This window comes from Pungitius pungitius, chromosome 4 (assembly GCF_949316345.1).
Source record: "Pungitius pungitius chromosome 4, fPunPun2.1, whole genome shotgun sequence".
Classification (NCBI taxonomy): Eukaryota; Metazoa; Chordata; class Actinopteri; order Perciformes; family Gasterosteidae; genus Pungitius; species Pungitius pungitius.
In genome coordinates, this window is record NC_084903.1 from 25,400,216 (window position 1) to 25,419,748 (window position 19,533).

General features: G+C 47.8%; 1 protein-coding gene across 1 annotated transcript in view; it reads right to left on the reverse strand.

The window, feature by feature from the left end:
• Positions 1-19,533, reverse strand: part of LOC119226938 (multiple epidermal growth factor-like domains protein 11) — a 56,956-nt gene that overhangs the window by 15,444 nt on the left and 21,979 nt on the right. Inside the window, 7 exon segments of the mRNA XM_062561955.1 lie at positions 1,044-1,164; positions 3,000-3,174; positions 3,298-3,510; positions 4,445-4,581; positions 5,932-6,052; positions 6,729-6,975; positions 18,050-18,142. Coding sequence (XP_062417939.1) covers positions 1,044-1,164; positions 3,000-3,174; positions 3,298-3,510; positions 4,445-4,581; positions 5,932-6,052; positions 6,729-6,975; positions 18,050-18,142 — 1,107 coding nt within the window.

Consider the following 19,533-nt stretch of genomic DNA (forward strand, 5'->3'; position numbering starts at 1 on the left):
TCCTCATAGACGTCTATGGGAGCAAAGGAGTCGCCCCCTGCTGGTCACTACACAGAAGTAGAGTCATTTCGTCATTTCCTCATAAACGTCTATGGGAGCAGAGGAGTCGCCCCCTGCTGGTCACTACACAGAATGCAGCTTTGTGCCATTTAAAGGTCTTTGTCGTGAACGGTTTATCCAGATTATTTAAACCCCTTTGTTTGAGGATAAAACTGACAGTGAGCAAACATGAAGCTTCAGTAATAATCCTCCACAGTTTAGCACGGAAGAAAGAGTTAATCCCCAGAAATCAAATGTTGATGTTGGAGAGATTTCCGGGCTGTGAATTAACGTGCTATTAAACACTTGTCTTATACACCATTCATCTCATTTCAGTTATTACTGGCTATTATCCAAAAGAGGGCAACATGGGCTAAAACATTTATTTTTTAATTTACATTAAAAATTGTACGATTGAGTGTCCTGATTTGCCCTCCTTCCTTCGAAAAAAATGACAAAATTCCTTTTGATAGCAGAGCCTCCGGACCCCCTGCAGCCTGGTGCCTCTTGAGAAGAAGAACTGAAAGTGTGTTGAGCTGAATGAATTGTCAGATGTTTGCTCGACACGGATAACACACGTGTGATAAAGCTCTTTAATCAGCCTGAACTTGTGCAGGATAACTTCTCCGCTCTGAAGGAGAAGGACGTCGGGGTGAAGGCCGACGCCCACTTGTTCCTCCCGGAGCTCTCAGATGTCTCCACTCTAATTACCCATGTCCCCCCACCAGCCTCCGCGGGGCATTAATATTTAAGGATGCTTTTATTGAGAGATATTAAGGAGGTGAAGCAGAGAGTAAAGGGTAAAAACTTCCACTGAGGATGGAGGATACATCTATATACACATATATATTTTACATATGTATGTTGACCTGAGCAACAAGCAGGTCAGAGATTTGAGATTCAGAAAAAGAAGAAGTTTAAAAGACTATCAAAGTTCTGAATAAACAAAACCAGCCCCAAAGTTACTGAGACTTCGATCCGAAGCTGACGGCAGAGCGACGAACCTTCTGAGCAGAAGCAGGAGCCGTCCAGGTGCGAGCAGGAGGCGCCGTGGAGGCAGGAGCACGAGGAGCTGCAGTTGGTCCCGTAGAGGCCTGCAGGACAGCGCACGGAGCAGTCGTCCCCCTGAGGACAAACGGACACGGAGACACTTAGGAACTGTGGTAGTGTCCCATCAACAGCTCTGTGTATACTGACTTTAGTTTGGTAACATCGTCCTTCTCATGTTGTGGCTGTAAAGATGTTGCACAGGAGGAGTTTGGTGTTTTTCTGTGTCTGTCCCCATTTGCTTTTGCTATCTGCACTTTGTATTTTCTTTTACTTCTTTCTGTGTTTTATTTCATTTCTTCAAACCTTTTTAACTTGTGGTCCACCTGGACCAGGACTCCCTCCCGGAGGACGGACCGGGTCCTCATTGAACCGTGTTGGTTACACGAAGATTAAATAAATTCCGCCTCCTTCTGCTGACCCTGCAGGACCTTCACCATGTAAACTGCACTAATTAAAGCCGCTGCGCTTCCAACCTGCTGCTTTTAAATTGCTATTAATCTAATATTCACAAAGACAGCCAAATGTGCAAAGACAGGAGAAGCGAGAAGCCTTATTAAAAAAGTTGGTGAATTAAGGACCTAAAAAAAAAACCTTTGTGAATAAATAAGGATAAAGAGTTTCCCGGGGGAAGAAGCAGCTTCCAGAATGGACCTCTGGAACATCAACAAGGCCTCCTGGTATTCATCAGCAAACAGGCCAAGTGAAGCTGGTTCTCTCCTTATGATCCGTATCCGAACACACACTAACGACAAACGCACACAAAACCACGGACCGATTTTCAAAAGTCAACTTTGTCCAAATGACCTCTCAGTAAACCACTGGAGGTCACTGGGGGTCACTGGAGGTCACCAGGAGGCGCTCGGTTAGCGAGGACATCCTGCGTCTGTTACTTCATTTTATGTACATTTTATTAATGAAATGCAAAACAAAAAGGGGTCCGGAGTTCATGAATCCTTTTAGTTGTTTTATGGTCATAACAGACACACTAAGACAAACAGCTGATTGATGTTAGATGTTAAGTGGAGATAAGCCTCCTACATCTGCATCTGCTATCTACTGTTCAAATGACTCATTTTACAACCATTAAATACGGTTTTATCGCTAAATGAACATCATTTCATCCTGATAATAATTAATAGTGAATCATTGATCGTTGGGGCACATTTTCATAATTTACATTTTCTGATTTGTGAAACTGTAAATCTGCAGATTTTAAACCTCGGCTCAGAGTTGAACGTGTCGACAGATATTGATCGTGACCTCGTGTAGATTCTGTCTAAAGCTGGATTTCATCCCTCCGAGTTCAGCTGCTACCGAACAAGCAGAGACCCCCCCCGCCCCCCCCTCGCTGCTCGAGCCAATCATGAGCGTCATCTGCTCTGAGGTGTCTCCTCTCAGCAGGAGGCCTCGCACACACACTCTCTGCTATCGACACACACATGGACTCAATCCATGCCCTTTAATCTCTTCTCTCGCTGCACGGACCAAAGTACACAGTTCACCTCAGAGATGAACACGCTACACCCAGATGTGTTGTAGTCACACACACACACACACACACACACACCTGCACCTGCAGTATTTGTTCCACATTAAGGAACATGTGACTCTGAACCTGCAGCCTCAGCAGCGGTTGATGGATTCATGGCGTGTTTGGAGCATGTTGTGCAAAGTTAAACCACGGCTCCATTTGTAGTTGTGTTTTTCTGGATGAAACCAAGGTTTGAAGGTGCTTTGTGACCATAGTTTTTCATGGTGGGGGGGGGCCAGACCTTCTAAGCCAAACACAGGACGCTTAAAGGATGTGACACGTTGGACTTCATCTCTTCGGTTGATAACAGTAAATAGTTTCATAGTCCTCTGACCCGTTGACCCCCCCCCCCCACTCTGGCGTCTCTACGTCCACTCACCATGAAGCCGGGGGCGCACAGGCAGGCCCCCGTCACGCCGTCGCAGTCGGCCCCGTTGACGCAGGCGCACGGCGCCCTGCAGCCCTCGCCGTAGTAGCCCGCCGGGCAGGTCTCGTTGCAGTAAAGCCCCGCCCACCCCGCCGCGCAGGTGCACTCGCCCGACAGAGGGTGGCAGCTGGGGGGAGGAGTCAGGAGACGAGAGGTCAGGTCGGTCGGACCCGCAGGAACTCCTTTGAGACTGGGCTACGTGTTGGCGTGTGGTAATGTGTCACGTGACCATCGTAGTCCCACATGGTACCTGAGCGTGTTGGCGGCCTTGCAGGGGCAGTACTTGTCGCAGACGAGCCCGTAGAGGCCCGCGGGGCAGAAGCGGTCCCGGCAGCTGGGCCCCTTGAAGCCCTCAGGGCAGAGGCAGGCCCCGTTGATGTGGTAGCACTTGGCCCCGTTCTGACAGTCGCACTTGTGGGCGCACTGCGGCCCGTAAGCGCCGACCGGGCATTCGTCCCGGCACCTGGGGGGTGTAAACACAACCAGCGGGTTAGTGGGGGGGGGGGTGTGAAAGGTGACATTGGAACCAGTGGGCCTGGGAGGGGTTCATTCCCTCCATGTTCCACCTGATGAACGCAGACCTTTGACCAGTGGAGGAACCTCTCAGGTCGGAGGGAAGCAGCAGAGGAGCTGCATTTCTTCTCGGCTGTGCTCACAGACGACCCCCCCCCCCCCCCCCCCCAGCGGGCAGTGAGCGGACTTCACAACGAGGAACAAGCCAGAAGTGGAAGTTTGTTCAACGAGTTGAAACCATTAAGAAGTAGACAAATCACTCAATTAAAACGTCCCGCTGAGGATCTCTGCTTTGTGTCACGTCTAAATCATGCCGACTTCCTCAGGACTCTTATCTCGGCTAATTCCATTAGGACCAAGACGTGGGGGGGGGGGACTCGATCCAGGAATTATTCCATGAAGGATAATTCACCTGTCTGGGACCCAAATGAATGGAGGTAATTTGGCTCAATTGAGAGTAAAGATGGAGGGAGAGAGGGCGGGGGGGGGGGTGTGGATAGAAGACTTGATGATAAAGAAAATAAAGGACAAAACTATTTCAAATGGCTCTTGGTCAAGAAAAGTACATAATGGGCCTGAATGAGCTTTAGAAGGTGGGGAGGGAGCCCACAGCCTCCATCTTCTGTGCGAGCTGCGTTATCGTTGCATCACTCTTCTTACCTGTTAGATGGAGGTCAACAGACCGGCTCACTCCTCGGTATTATTATTATATTCGTGGTTTTGCCCGCTGCGCCGTTAATGAATGAGTGAAAGTAAAGAAGCAGAAAGCCAGCTAAAGCTTGGTGGAGGCCCGTCGTTTAATGGCCGCCACGGGGGCTTAAATCTTTTGGGGTCCGCTAGCTAGCGATCTATTAAGCCTCCTGTTTGGATCCGATGTACCGTACCTCTCTCCGATGTAGCCGGCGGTGCACTGGCACTGACCGCTGATGTGGTCACAAAGACCGCCGTTACGACACGTGCACTCCTGAGAACAGTTGATGCCAAACGATCCAAACGAGCACGGCTGTGCACAGACGGGACCCTGAGGAGGAGGAGCGGTCACTTAGTAGACTGAAGTAGACTTAAGTAGACTGAAGTAGACTTAAATAGACTTAAATAGACTGATGTAGACTGATGTAGACTGAAGTAGACTTAAATAGACTTAAATAGACTGATGTAGACTGATGTAGACTGAAGTAGACTTAAATAGACTTAAATAGACTGATGTAGACTGATGTAGACTGAAGTAGACTTAAATAGACTTAAATAGACTGATGTAGACTGATGTAGACTGAAGTAGACTTAAATAGACTTAAATAGACTGATGTAGACTGATGTAGACTGAAGTAGACTTAAATAGACTTAAATAGACTGATGTAGACTGAAGTAGACTTAAATAGACTTAAATAGACTGAAGTAGACTGATGTAGACTGATGTAGACTGAAGTAGACTTAAATAGACTTAAATAGACTGAAGTAGACTGAAGTAGACTGATGTAGACTGAAGTAGACTTAAATAGACTTAAATAGACTGATGTAGACTGATGTAGACTGAAGTAGACTTAAATAGACTTAAATAGACTGAAGTAGACTGATGTAGACTGAAGTAGACTTAAGTAGACTGAAGTAGACTTAAATAGACTTAAATAGACTGAAGTAGACTGATGTAGACTGAAGTAGACTTAATTAGACTGAAGTAGACTTAATTAGATTTAATTAGATTTAAGTAGACTGAAGTAGACTTAAATAGACTTAAATAGACTGAAGTAGACTGAATTAAACTAAAGTAGACTTAAGTAGACTTAATTAGATTTAAGTAGACTGAAGTAGACTTAAATAGACTTAAATAGACTGAAGTAGACTGAATTAAACTAAAGTAGACTTAAGTAGACTTAATTAGATTTAAGTAGACTGAAGTAGACTTAAATAGACTGAAGTAGACTTAAGTAGACTGAAGTAGACTGATGTAGATTGAAGTAGACTTAAATAGACTTAAATAGACTGATGTAGACTGAATTAAACTAAAGTAGACTTAATTAGATTTAAGTAGACTGAAGTAGACTGAATTAAACTAAAGTAGACTTAATTAGACTTAAGTAGACTGAAGTAGATTTAAGCAGACTTAAGTAGACTGAAGAAGACTGAAGTAGACTGAATTAGACTGAAGTAGACTTAAGTAGACTTAAGCAGAAGTCTTGAATAGTGATGATTCAGATCATGTAAAACAATTGGATCGACTTAGAGCTTTTCAAAGATCTGGAAACATAAAACACACAAAGATCTCATCCCCAACTTGTACAAGCGGCTGCAGCTCAAGAGCAGATGTTAATGCTGTTACTAAAGAGGCTTCCAGGGGGATAAGGGTCAAGCATCTGAACCCGTGGACTCGTACCACCCAGCCGGCGGGACAGGAGCAGCGTCCGGTGACGTGGTGGCACTCTCCTCCGTTCTGACAGGGGCATCGCTGCTCACACAGGGGCCCGTGTTTACCCGCAGGACACGGCTCCTCACAGCTGGAGAGACCAGGACGACATGTTTAATTCACATATTCATCTAATCCAGTGGTTCTCAACTGGTTCTGGCTCCGGGACCCACCATCCCCCCTTAAGGACAAGCCGCGAACCCAAATCCAGGAACATTCTAAACATCTCAAATTTATTTAAAATCAAGTTCATAAGCTGAATTTTATATTTTATATTCAGGATGTTTAATTATCCTAAAAACCCAAAGTCTCCCCCATATCAGAATGGTTTGACCCGACCTGGCACACGCTGCTGAAAACATGGACGGACGAGCCGGCAAAATAAGACACTCCGCTGCATTAAAAATGTCCCTTCAAAATAAAAATCACAGGAGGAATTTTTTTCTGATTTATTTTTTTTTAATCCTAATTTTTATTTTCCCATGCAAAGGCCATTAAAAACGGGTCCGCTAGTGGGTCACGACCCACCAGTTGAGAATCACTGATCTAATCCACCCAAACACAATCCAAAATCAAACTGAAGGAATCAGAAGGTAGAAACGTTAAAGAGTAAAAGCACAGCAGCAGCTGGTTCAGAGACGATCAGATTGTACAAATCATAGCACATTTATGAAGGCCAAGGTTCTAAGATGCTACCTGTGTGTGTGTATGTGTGTGTGTGTGTGTGTGTGTGTGTGTGTAACTCATCCCCCCCCCGCTGCACTCACAAGGCCCCGGTGTAGCCGGGCGCACACAGGCACTCGCCGGTCTGATGCTGGCAGGTGGCGCCGTTGAGGCACTGGCACTCCAGCAGGCAGTCCTTGCCGTAGAGGTGGGGGTCGCAGGGCTCCTCGCAGCGCCACCCCTGGAAGCCGTCGGTGCACACGCAGGCTCCGGTGATGGGGTTGCACTTGGCCCTGTTACGGCACTGACAGCGGTTGCTGCAGTGGGGGCCCCAGAAGTCGCTCTCACAGCCTGGACAGAGAGGAGGGGGCAGGGGGGGTCAACATGTGATTTAAAACTGTGTGGTCATCAATATTTATGTACAGTCCAGACGCCTGAGAGTGCGAAGGATTCATGGTCCTCTGGAAATGAAGTAATCTTCATGAGTGTTCTAACAGAGACGGGGCGGAGGTGAAGCCAGGGGAGATCACTTCACCGCCTGCACGTAGGACGTGGACGTGTAGGACGTGGACGTGTAGGAGGTGGACGTGTAGGAGGTGGACGTGTAGGACGTGGACGTGTAGGACGTGGACGTGTAGGAGGTGGACGTGTAGGACGTGGACGTGTAGGAGGTGGACGTGTAGGACGTGGACGTGTAGGACGTGGACGTGTAGGAGGTGGACGTGTAGGACGTGGACGTGTAGGAGGTGGACGTGTAGGAGGTGGACGTGTAGGACGTGGACGTGTAGGAGGTGGACGTGTAGGAGGTGGACGTGTAGGACGTGGACGTGTAGGACGTGGACGTGTAGGAGGTGGACGTGTAGGAGGTGGACGTGTAGGACGTGGACGTGTAGGACGTGGACGTGTAGGAGGTGGACGTGTAGGACGTGGACGTGTAGGACGTGGACGTGTAGGAGGTGGACGTGTAGGACGTGGACGTGTAGGACGTGGACGTGTAGGACGTGGACGTGTAGGAGGTGGACGTGTAGGACGTGGACGTGTAGGAGGTGGACGTGTAGGACGTGGACGTGTAGGACGTGGACGTGTAGGAGGTGGACGTGTAGGACGTGGACGTGTAGGACGTGGACGTGTAGGAGGTGGACGTGTAGGACGTGGACGTGTAGGACGTGGACGTGTAGGAGGTGGACGTGTAGGACGTGGACGTGTAGGACGTGGACGTGTAGGAGGTGGACGTGTAGGACGTGGACGTGTAGGAGGTGGACGTGTAGGACGTGGACGTGTAGGACGTGGACGTGTAGGAGGTGGACGTGTAGGACGTGGACGTGTAGGACGTGGACGTGTAGGAGGTGGACGTGTAGGACGTGGACGTGGACGTGTAGGACGTGGACGTGTAGGACGTGGACGTGTAGGAGGTGGACGTGTAGGACGTGGACGTGTAGGACGTGGACTTGGGACATGGACTTAGGACATGGACGTGTAGGAGGTGGACTTGGGACATGGACTTAGGACATGGACGTGTAGGAGGTGGACTTGGGACATGGACGTAGGACATGGACGTGTAGGACGTGGACAGAGTCGTCACCCATCGTGTTTTTTGTGTAACCAGTGATCAGAAGTGACCATATGAGGACAGAGGAGGACGAAAAGACAGCTTACATGTCTCTGGTAGAGACCTGTCAAACACATTAGACCCCGCCCTGAAGCATCCCCTGCTTTATGGTGTGTTAGACAGCTGTCAATCAGCGTGTAGCCCCGCCCTGAAGCATCCCCTGCTTTATGGTGTGTTAGACAGCTGTCAATCAGCGTGTAGCCCCGCCCTGAAGCATCCCCTGCTTTATGGTGTGTTTCCGGTTGCTCACTTCCGATTCAAATTAAATGCAAACATAAAGCTAACGTTACTCTATTTTTAATTACACAAGTTGCTTAAATGAAAGATTACGGAATTCACCAAAAACTTCAAAAGTTCAAAAAGTCCCTCGAAGCAGCAGAGAGAGAAGAACTTTGTTGGATATGAACAGCTGCAGCCACCAGGAGCCCACAAAGCCTCCATGGACCTGAGGAGACTGAGAGCAGTTTAACCCTCAGAAATCTGCAAAGCGTCACCTGTGACACCAGTAAACAGAGATGTTTACCCACACAGCTGGTCCCACAGCTCCTCAGCACCGAGTCAAGTCTTTTTAAATGAAAGAACCCCACCAACACCCAGGATGGGGTTGAAGCAGGAGGCTTTAAGGTTTTAGGTCAACGCTCAGTGAGATCTTCTCCCTGAGGAAAGAACTAAACCACACTCAGAGCTCAAAGTAATCAATAACTGTGCTAACACGCCATGAGAAAATGTGCAATGCCACTAAAAATAAATAAATATATGTATTTATATATACTACTTCCCTGTTTAAATACAGCACCAAACATCTCCATCACTTTAATGTAAATCTATTCAATATGAACCTGCTCTATTTAAGATTCTCCTTTTGTTCTAACTAGTGTGTAAATAAAGTGCATTAATAGATGATATGACGTTGATTGAGGTCTCCTGCCTGAAAGTGCTTTCGACCACCATCACCTGAAGCACAGCCGAGGTCAGAAGAAGAGTCACTTCATGGTCCGTAGATCAAAGCCCACGAGGTGCAGCAAAGCTCTCATTGAAGCCTCCTCCGCTCAGAGGAACCAGGAGAAACCCTGGGGGTGGCGTTGGGAGTCAGACTATCAGGGTGTTAAATGTTTCATCAGTGCTGCGGGGGCTCAGAGGAGACAAAGACTAATTCAGACCTCATTTTATGCTCAAATACGACCCTCCCCCCCTGATTATTGATGACTGCCAATTCTCTTACCTTAAGGAACCAAAGCCAATAAAAATGGCGGAGGGAGGGTGCTGAGTGGCAGTCACCGGGCCATCTGCTGATCTACGGGGGGGGCGACCTGGTGGTTTGGTAAGATGTCAATATGCAGCGACTAAGCCAGAAACACAGAAGTGCTGAACTGGAGCCTCGTTAACAGCAAACAAATGTGTGACGTCTGAAACCCAACTGGGAGGAACAGAGGAACAAAGCTAATGAGCTAGCCAGCACACACACACACACACACACACACACACACACACACACACACACACACAGCCTTGAGTGTAATTCATTCATTCATTCAGTAACTTATGGAAAGGGTCCTTGTTTTTCACGACACCTTCGGTGATAAACAGTCGCTGCTTTGCATTTGCCTAAATAAAATCTATTATTAAATACTACGCGCTTTTATTCGTTCCAAACAAATTGCTATCGTTGCGTGAACAACTTTGTATGCGACTAACGAGAGAGGAGCTGCAAGCAAAGGAAGAGCTTGAAGAAGGTAGAAAGTGTTTTATTATATGAAGAGAAGCGCGAATGATTACTTTCAAACACGACAAATCACAGCAGAGCGAAGCGTCCCACAGGCTCATTGAGGGAGGAAGCGAACCGATGGACCACAAACCAGGATGAAGTGACAGTGCCTTTGTGTTTCTGCAGCAGCCGGTTGCCGGGCAACGCACACCTTCATTTAAAAACACACACCGAGAAACGCTTCTCAGTGGATATTTACCTGGTTAAATAAAGGTCAAATAAAATAAAATAAACATCAGCAGGCCGCCAGCCGCTGTGCCCCCTCCCTGAGTGACGAGTAAGCCCTCTGTGTGTGTGTGTGTGTGTGTGTGCTGACCTGGTCACTGGAGAACTGTGTCACGCTATCAGCACGACGCTCAGGTTTCATTCACACTCATTGATTTCCAATTTTCAATTAATAATTGTAATTAGTGGCAGCGTGGTGAGGCGGGTCGATGGGTTTGGGGGGGGGGCTTTTAGGGGGCATGGAGGACAGGCCAGATGGATGGACACAATTCACCGCTGGGGGGCCCATGTGGTGTGTGAGCGTAACGCGGCGTGTGTTTGTGATGCTCAGAGGAGTCGTACTCTCACTAATGTTTGTAGTTTTTGGTTGTTGGACTCGTCCTGTCGGCTAATTGAGTTTTAATGGCCTCTTTTTCTGGGGGGGGGGGGCATCCTGAGGTCAGGTCTAACGGCCCCCAGCAGGTGGCTGTCCTCCCACCGACCCACTGATGAATGTGAGGAGGTGAGAGCTGATGAAGCCACGCGTCTGGGGTCAGACGTCAATCATAAAGATAGGCGTTTATAGCGGGGGGGGGGGCGCCCCGGGGGGGGGGGTGTCTTCACTCGACTCGGGGAGGAAGCAGAAGAGGCCTCCTTTCAGAAAAACATCTGATCATATGGAGCAGCTTTATATACATATTGCACTGTGTTACTCCTGGGGGGGGTCCCTCCGGGGGGGTCCCTCGGTGTCCTCTCATGCTAAACCCTGAGTATGTTGTGAGTCAGTCCATAGAGCCCCCCCCCCCCGTGAAAAGGATCCTTCAGCAGCCGACCTTCCCTCTTCTTCTGCGCCACCCGCCCCTTTGAGAAAGGTCAAGTGTTGAAGTGGTAAAGTGGCGAGCAGGGTGGGGGGGTTCGTTGGGGGGGGGTAGAGACTCGAGGAGACGCTTCTTCCTCTGAGCAGATGTGAAGGAGGCCGATGAATAATTCCCGGTCACTTTCAAAGTCAAAGCCAAGTCGGCCTTGTAGACGATCCAATGAGAGATAAACAAGTTAGTTTGGAAATGAATCCGGGGGGGGGGGGGGCAGGGGGGCAGGGTAGGGGGGGGGTATTCATCTGTATTCTGTCTTTCACGTGTGTGAGTCCGTTCACGTCACACAGGTTGATTTAAGGGGTCTCAGGATTGAAAGCTTCGGTTCTTTAGTGAGAGAAGAAGAGTTCAGGCCGTTGCCGTGGTGATGGACGTCCTTTAACAGCTGAATACAGTAATCTCCCATCATGCATCAGCATTAATGAATTAACATTAACAGCAGCGTTGTTAGTGGTGTGAGTGCATGTGTGCGTGTGTATGTTAGTGTGTGTGTGTGTGTGTGTGTGTGTGTGTGTAGGTGTGTGTGTGTATGTTAGTGTGTGTGTATGTTAGTGTGTGTGTGTGTGTGTGTGTGTGTGTGTGTGTGTGTGTGTGTGTGTATGTTAGTGTGTGTGTGTGTGTGTGTGTGTGTGTGTGTGTGTGTGTGTGTGTGTGTGTGTGTGTGTATGTTAGTGTGTGTGTGTGTGTGTGTGTGTGTGTGTGTGTGATCACAGGCTCTTTCTACCTTCCTCACATGCTTTTGACACATCATCCTGCAGCAGTCTGCTGTTTCTTTGTGGACCAAAAACAAATCATATCTGCAGCAAAAGGCCTTTTCTCTCCACAACGTTTGTAGAATATTAAACCAAACACACAAAACTCAGCTGCAGGAAATGCTGAAGGATCATTTTTCTTCTGCCTTCACGACGAGACGAAGCGTCATAACTTCATAACTTCATTGTTTCATCACTTCACAGCACCAGATGAACACATGACATGTCGGCCCTCCGCAGAGTTGTGGCAAAATTGGATTAAAAACTTGTAATAGTTTGTAAATGAACCCTAAACAACACAAGGGGGGGGGGGGTCATGCTGATGCTGCTGCAGACGTTAATTGGACTTGGCAGCAGGGAAAGTCCCCTCGTCAGCGTTGTGCAGGGTGTGTGTGTGTGTGTGTGTGTGTGTGTGTAGGTGTGTGTGTGTGTGTGTGTGTGTGTGTGTGTGTGTGTGTAGGTGTGTGTGTGTGTGTGTGTGTGTGTGTGTAGGTGTGTGTGTGTGTGTGTGTAGGTGTGTGTGTGTGTGTGTGTGTGTGTGTGTGTAGGTGTGTGTGTGTGTGTGTGTGTGTGTGTGTGTGTAGGTGTGTGTGTGTGTGTGTGTGTGTGTGTAGGTGTGTGTGTGTGTGTGTGTAGGTGTGTGTGTGTGTGTGTGTGTGTGTGTGTGTAGGTGTGTGTGTGTGTGTGTGTGTGTGTGTGTGTGTAGGTGTGTGTGTGTGTGTGTGTGTGTGTGTGTGTGTGTGTGTAGGTGTGTGTGTGTGTGTGTGTGTGTGTGTGTGTGTGTGTGTGTGTGTAGGTGTGTGTGTGTGTGTGTGTGTGTGTGTGTGTGTGTGTAGGTGTGTGTGTGTGTGTGTATATGTGTAGGTGTAGGTGTGTGTGTGTGTGTGTGTGTGTGTGTGTGTGTGTGTGTGTAGGTGTGTGTGTGTGTGTGTGTGTGTTTTGAGCAGAGGTGGCTCTCCCTCTGAATGTTTACTCCTTCATACCCCGCACATGCCCCCCCCCCCCCCTCATATCGTTCCACTGACCCTCTATGCGTCTAATAACTCTCTGAAGTCTCTTGGCTGAGGACAGACTCACTTCGTCATTAGAAAACCTGAGAGGGGGGGTTGAGAGGTCGAGAGGACGGGGGCTGGCTAATAGCCGGTGACCCCCCCCTCCAACGCAGTGCAACAGGTATTAGCTGCCTAATGAACTCAGAACTAATGAGGAGCGGTGGGGTTCAGAGTCATCAGAGTGCCATGGGGGGGGTGAGGGGGGGGGGGGGTATTGATTCTCTTTGTGCAGCAGATTGAAGCAGCAGGAGGAACATGTTTTAAACCAGAGGATTTATTAGTACACTGAGACGTGGAAGCATAAAGGCTTCTGTGACACCTCATTAACCTCATTGACCCCCCCAGTGTGGAGCTGCACTGGATTATGGGATGGAGAATGAAATGTAGGTAAAAAGTTGGATAACACAATATTGAGGACATCATTACATCGGAGACGTGTAATCAGATTACAAATGGTGTGCTCTTAGTTCTCCTGAAACCGACCAATCAGAGCGCAGGACGGTTCTCACAACTTGTCACGATCTGTCTCCTTTCCGTCTCCTCTCCTCCGTCTCCTTTCCTCCGTCTCCTTTCCTCCGTCTCCTTTCCTCCGTCTCCTCCGTCTCCTCTCCTCCGTCCCCTCTCCTCCGTCTCCTTTCCTCCGTCTCCTCCGTCTCCTCTCCTCCGTCTCCTCTCCTCCGTCTCCTCTCCTCTGTCCCCTCTCCTCTGTCTCCTCTCCTCTGTCTCCTCTCCTCCGTCTCCTCTGTCTCCTCTCCTCCGTCTCCTCTGTCTCCTCTCGTCCGTCTCCTCTCCTCCGTCTCCTCTCCTCCGTCTCCTCCGTCCCCTCTCCTCCGTCCCCTCTCCTCCGTCTCCTTTCCTCCGTCTCCTCTGTCCCCTCTCCTCCGTCTCCTTTCCTCCGTCTCCTTTCCTCCGTCTCCTCCGTCTCCTCTCCTCCGTCCCCTCTCCTCCGTCTCCTTTCCTCCGTCTCCTCTGTCCCCTCTCCTCCGTCTCCTCTCCTCCGTCTCCTCTCCTCTGTCCCCTCTCCTCTGTCTCCTCTCCTCTGTCTCCTCTCCTCCGTCTCCTCTGTCTCCTCTCCTCCGTCTCCTCTGTCTCCTCTCGTCCGTCTCCTCTCCTCCGTCTCCTCTCCTCCGTCTCCTCCGTCCCCTCTCCTCCGTCCCCTCTCCTCCGTCTCCTCTGTCTCCTCTCGTCCGTCTCCTCTCCTCCGTCTCCTCTCCTCCGTCTCCTCCGTCCCCTCTCCTCTGTCTTCTCTCCTCTGTCCCCTCTCCTCCGTCTCCTCTCCTCTGTCTCCTCTCCTCTGTCTGACTCTTTCACCCCCCAAGGATGCTGGGAGCTACTGTTGTTATTGTCCAATCAGCATAGTGCTCAATGCTCTGTGACTTCCTGTCTGCGTGTCTCAGACATCTCGTCTGATGTCATTTGGATTTGTTGAAACGTTGAAACAAAGGAAGTATTTAATAATCCTAAATAAGTACCTAAAGTTGCGTACTTCACTACACTAACGTCATTGTTTAAACACTTTAAGAAGATGTGTTTATGTTGTAAGAGGAACAGTGAGGTGAGCTGTAGATGTTTGAGATGAATAAAAGACATGAGCTCAGGACGCTGAGGGAGATACAACAACAGATGGGGGGGGGGGGGCAGCTTCCATTCATACAGATGTGTTCTTTTCTTTACTAAGTACTGAAGTATTCCACCTGTGTCAAAGTTCATCCATTACGAGAGGAACACAATTACACAAAGCTTCTTGTAGCTCAAGGCGCATTCATGGAATATTCTTGGGCATCGCTGGTTTCCATGACAACAAATGGAGACCTCCCGCCAAATTCATCCCTTATTTTTGAGTGAGTAAACGCAGAAAGAACGTTATTATTTATTTTCCATAGAGATCTGATGTGTGCACTCCTCCCAAAAGAGAGAGTAGAGAAGGGAACTACCCAGAATGCCTTGTGTGAGGAAGCGATCCTAGCTGAGGAAAAAGGATGCTTTACATTGAAAGGGACCATCTGTTGGTCAGCTTCTCCTTCAGAGGTGGGAGGACCAGAGGACCACGGCCCGCTGGGATCCTATATGTGGTCTGGTCTGGGAAGGCCTCGGGTCACATGGAGACCTTGGTGTTTAGGGCTCAAACTATCCCTCTAATATTCCTTCTAACAAGATATTTCTACATCTTCTGCATCATTTCTTCTCTGAGAGAAAACGGAAAAACATCCAAATTAAAAAAGCACACTGATATAAATTAATTAATTATTAGTCTGAAGCAATCAACTGATCAAATGATTCAGCAACTTCAATGAAGAACCTCTGCCATCTTTAAACAGCATCTTTGCAATGTTCCCTCTCTTCATCTTCTCCTCTCCTGCTCCTCAAAATCTCCCTCATCATAATCACCATCTTCACATGATGATTTCCATCATAATTTGTCCTTATCTACCACTTTTTTCCTCCTTCATTTCCTCTGCTTTTGAGGCCTTTTTCTGCATCTCGTCTTCTTGCTTTTCTCAAGACAAAGGACGCCACGGCCTCCTCTTCCTCTCCCTCCGAGAGCTTCTTGTACTCTACACACGGGTCCAAATGTCCTCCTTAGCATGTATCCGCACCGTAACCATGCGGAGAAAGATTTCATATTGCTTAACAGAAACTCTGCTTCCTGGGAATCACATTACTGAGACACTAAATGGAGGCCATTAATAAATTGTGCAGGAAATGTGGAAACTGCCTGTTTTATGTTGAGTAGTCCCTCAGTCTGAAGGGTTAGGGTTAGGGTTTCACTGCAGTAAGACGAGAAGGAGCCGAGAGGAGAACCAGAACCAGAACAGATCACTGAAAAAGAACATGACTTTGTGCATTAAGGTATATTTCACCCCTGTGTCCTGTGGTCAGACAGACATCCCTGATGTCTCTGACGCTTTGCCACTGGTTTGAGGAGACGATAGAACTCACAAGAGTTTGAGTCATCTTTAAAACGCTGGGTTTTCTTTAGATTGAAATAAAAAGAGGATCTGAGGAGCAGACGGACGCTCAAACGAAGGACTCATAATAATAAAAACCTCCCTTATAGACACAAAGCAAGGAGACGGCTTGAAGCTCTCATTGTGTTCACAGATCTGAATGTGTAGAATTGTGTTTTAACGTGTTTGCTGTTACTGATCATGTTGAATTATAATAACCTGCTCAGGGACTCTCTGGCTCACCTGGGTCCATTTACATCCAGGTGCAAACTAAAATGTTGCTGAATGTTCACAGAAAGCCGTCTGCAGAAAAGGAATAGATTCAAAAAACAGAAGGAAATGACTTGTAGAGGGGAGGTCAAGTTCCCAGAGTGAACCCGACTGACTGAGATGATCGGAGGTAGATTTACTGGACCTACTGTCCCCCAGGGCAGCAATAAAGGACAGGTAAACAATGAGGGGGGGCGCACCAATAACAAAGACAAACTGAAGGGGCTGTGTTACTCATTAAACACCAGCAGCCCTTAAATCCCTTCTAACTCTGACACACACACACACACACACACACACACGCACGCACACACGCACACACACACACACACGCACGCACACACACACGCACACACACACACGCACGCACGCACACCTGTGGTTTAACCTAGTCTGTGTCAGAGTCTTAAGAGTCTAGAGAGCCAAAAGAGTCTAAAGAAATTAAATAGTCTAAAGAGTCCAAAGAGCCAAAAGAGTTTAGAGTCTAAAGAGATTAAAGAGTCTAAAGTCTAGAGAGTTTAAAGAATCTAAAGAGCCTAGATAGTCTCAAGTCAAAAGAGTCAAAAGAGTCTAAAGAGTCTTAAGAGACTAGAGAGCCAAAAGAGTCTAAAGAGTCTAAAGAGTCTAAAGAGTCCAAAGAGTCTAAAGAGTCTAGTAGCGGTGACCTACAACATCCCTGTCAGAGGCGAACGAGTCGAATGACGAAAACAAGGATCCTCTCCTCTGTCAGAAGGAGGTAACCGTCACAGGCATCCCGCCCATTCTTGGTCATTACCTTACTAGAGTCAGCTGGGGTTGCTTTGGAATGAAGTGAAATGTGTCCGTTAGTAAGAAAGGATCGCTAATTAGCATTAGCATTCGTTCCGGTTATCTTCTGCGGTAGAACACGCATGCGTGACGTGAAGTCGTTTTTTTTAATGGTCGCAGGCGATCGACTGGTACTGCCTTCGAGATTGCCTGGTCAATCACAATCGACCTATTGGGCGACCTGGTCTAGAGTCTAAAGAGCCTAAAGAGTTTAAGGAGTCTAAGGAGTCTAAAGTCTAGAGAGTCAAAAGAGTTAAGAGTTTTATTTAAAAGGGACCTTGTGCAGTTCAAACATAAATCTCACTTTTAATGGAGTGTACCAGATTATAGCTTCTAATAAATTGCATCTTTAGTCCTTTATCGTACGTTATGCATTTACATTTCAAAAGGAGCCATCAGCACAATATGCCACAGTTGGGCAACACTCAGCCAGCGTGACGAAGTGGTTTCTCGATTTCAGCTTTTTGAAGATGTTACTTGCAACTGCTTCCCATCATCTCAGAAATATTTTAGAAATCTTGATTAATACCAACAAAAAGACACTGTTATTTTACAGTAAATTTCTGGTATCAAGTCTTGTAGTCAAGTAGTGATTGACAGGTGGCGTTTACGGTGTCTCAACGTCACTCACTTCCTGTTCACTGGTTACATAATAGAACAACATAACATCGATACAAGGTGGCGGCGGTGGAATAGCAGAATTCGAAGCCTGAAAACATAAGTTCAGGAACCAATCCATGACCTCACAATGACCTCGTCTCCTCGTTAACACTCGACAATGGTTGCTACGAGCAACTACAGACGCACAACACGGCCACTCGTTAAACTTAAACAGCTGCTTCTGTGAAACAGTTGTGGTCATGTCTGAACACTTTTATAATATGGATCTGACAACATGTAGCAACGAGTTATTTGATGCTGTTAACACTTCTGATTTGACTTTGAAAGCTCCGTCTGGAGTTCTGGGGCAAAAGCACAGTGACATTATTAGTCCAGATCTGCTCATCACATGATGTCAACACATACTGCAGTAGAGACAAAGTAGAGACAGTAGAGACAAAGAGATGTTTGAGCTGAGAGTCACGTATGTGTGAGAAAAAGATGGTCAGGGACTCTTTCCCATTCAAACGCTGACAGTGAACTCACCGCTGGAGCAGTCCAGTCCTCCCCAGCCGGGCTCGCACTGGCAGGTATCAGGAGAGACGCAGCGTCCGTGGTCGCACTCTTCAGTGCACAGCGCTGAGGAGGAAGAGCGGCACAATCAAAACCTCCTTCTGCACAGTTTCTCTTATATTGATTTCTCCCAAAGTCACCAGAAGCTATTAGTTAATAGCTTATTTAAATATTTTAACATAACATTATAGAAAACTAACTTGAAGAGGAAACACACTGTGAAAGGGTTGAAGTTGTAAGTTGTAAACACGGACAACTCTCAGATCGGACCACGCTGTGTCAGAGACCAGTCAATATGCAATAGGCCCCGTCCTAAAGCACCCCCTGCTTCATGGTCAGTTTAACTTTAAATGGACCATCATTCACTAAATGAACATCATGCTGCATTGAAGAAGACTTGAAACTAGAGACTGAGACCATAAACTCATGTTTACAATGTTTACTGAGGGAATAAATCAAGAGAGAAGTAGAGTCATTTCCTCATAGACATCTATGGGAGCAGAGGAGTCGCCCCCTGCTGGTCACTACACAGAAGTAGAGTAATTTCCTCATAGACGTCTATGGGAGCAGAGGAGTCGCCCCCTGCTGGTCACTACACAGAAGTAGAGTCATTTCCTCATAGACGTCTATGGGAGCAGAGGAGTCGCCCCCTGCTGGTCACTACACAGAAGTAGAGTCATTTCCTCATAGACGTCTATGGGAGCAGAGGAGTCGCCCCCTGCTGGTCACTACACAGAAGTAGAGTCATTTCCTCATAGACGTCTATGGGAGCAGAGGAGTCGCCCCCTGCTGGTCACTACACAGAAGTAGAGTAATTTCCTCATAGACGTCTATGGGAGCAGAAGAGTCGCCCCCTGCTGGTCACTACACAGAAGTAGAGTCATTTCCTCATAGACGTCTATGGGAGCAGAGGAGTCGCCCCCTGCTGGTCACTACACAGAAGTAGAGTCATTTCCTCATAGATGTCTATGGGAGCAGAGGAGTCGCCCCCTGCTGGTCACTACACAGAAGTAGAGTCATTTCCTCATAGACGTCTATGGGAGCAGAGGAGTCGCCCCCTGTTGGTCACTACACAGAAGTAGAGTCATTTCCTCATAGACGTCTATGGGAGCAGAGGAGTCGCCCCCTGTTGGTCACTACACAGAAGTAGAGTCATTTCCTCATAGACGTCTATGGGAGCAGAGGAGTCGCCCCCTGCTGGTCACTACACAGAAGTAGAGTCATTTCCTCATAGACGTCTATGGGAGCAGGGAGTCGCCCACTGGTGGTCATCAGAGAGAATGCAGCTATACGACACTTGGCCTCCCTTTAAAGACCTGGAGGTCGCCATCTGGTTATTATTGTGCTTCCCGTGTTTTCCTAAATAGAAGAAAGGTTTATCTAAATCAATCTTTTGGCATCCAGAGTAATGAACGTGTAAAAAGGCCTTCACTCAGGGAGGAAGCGCCCGTTTACGA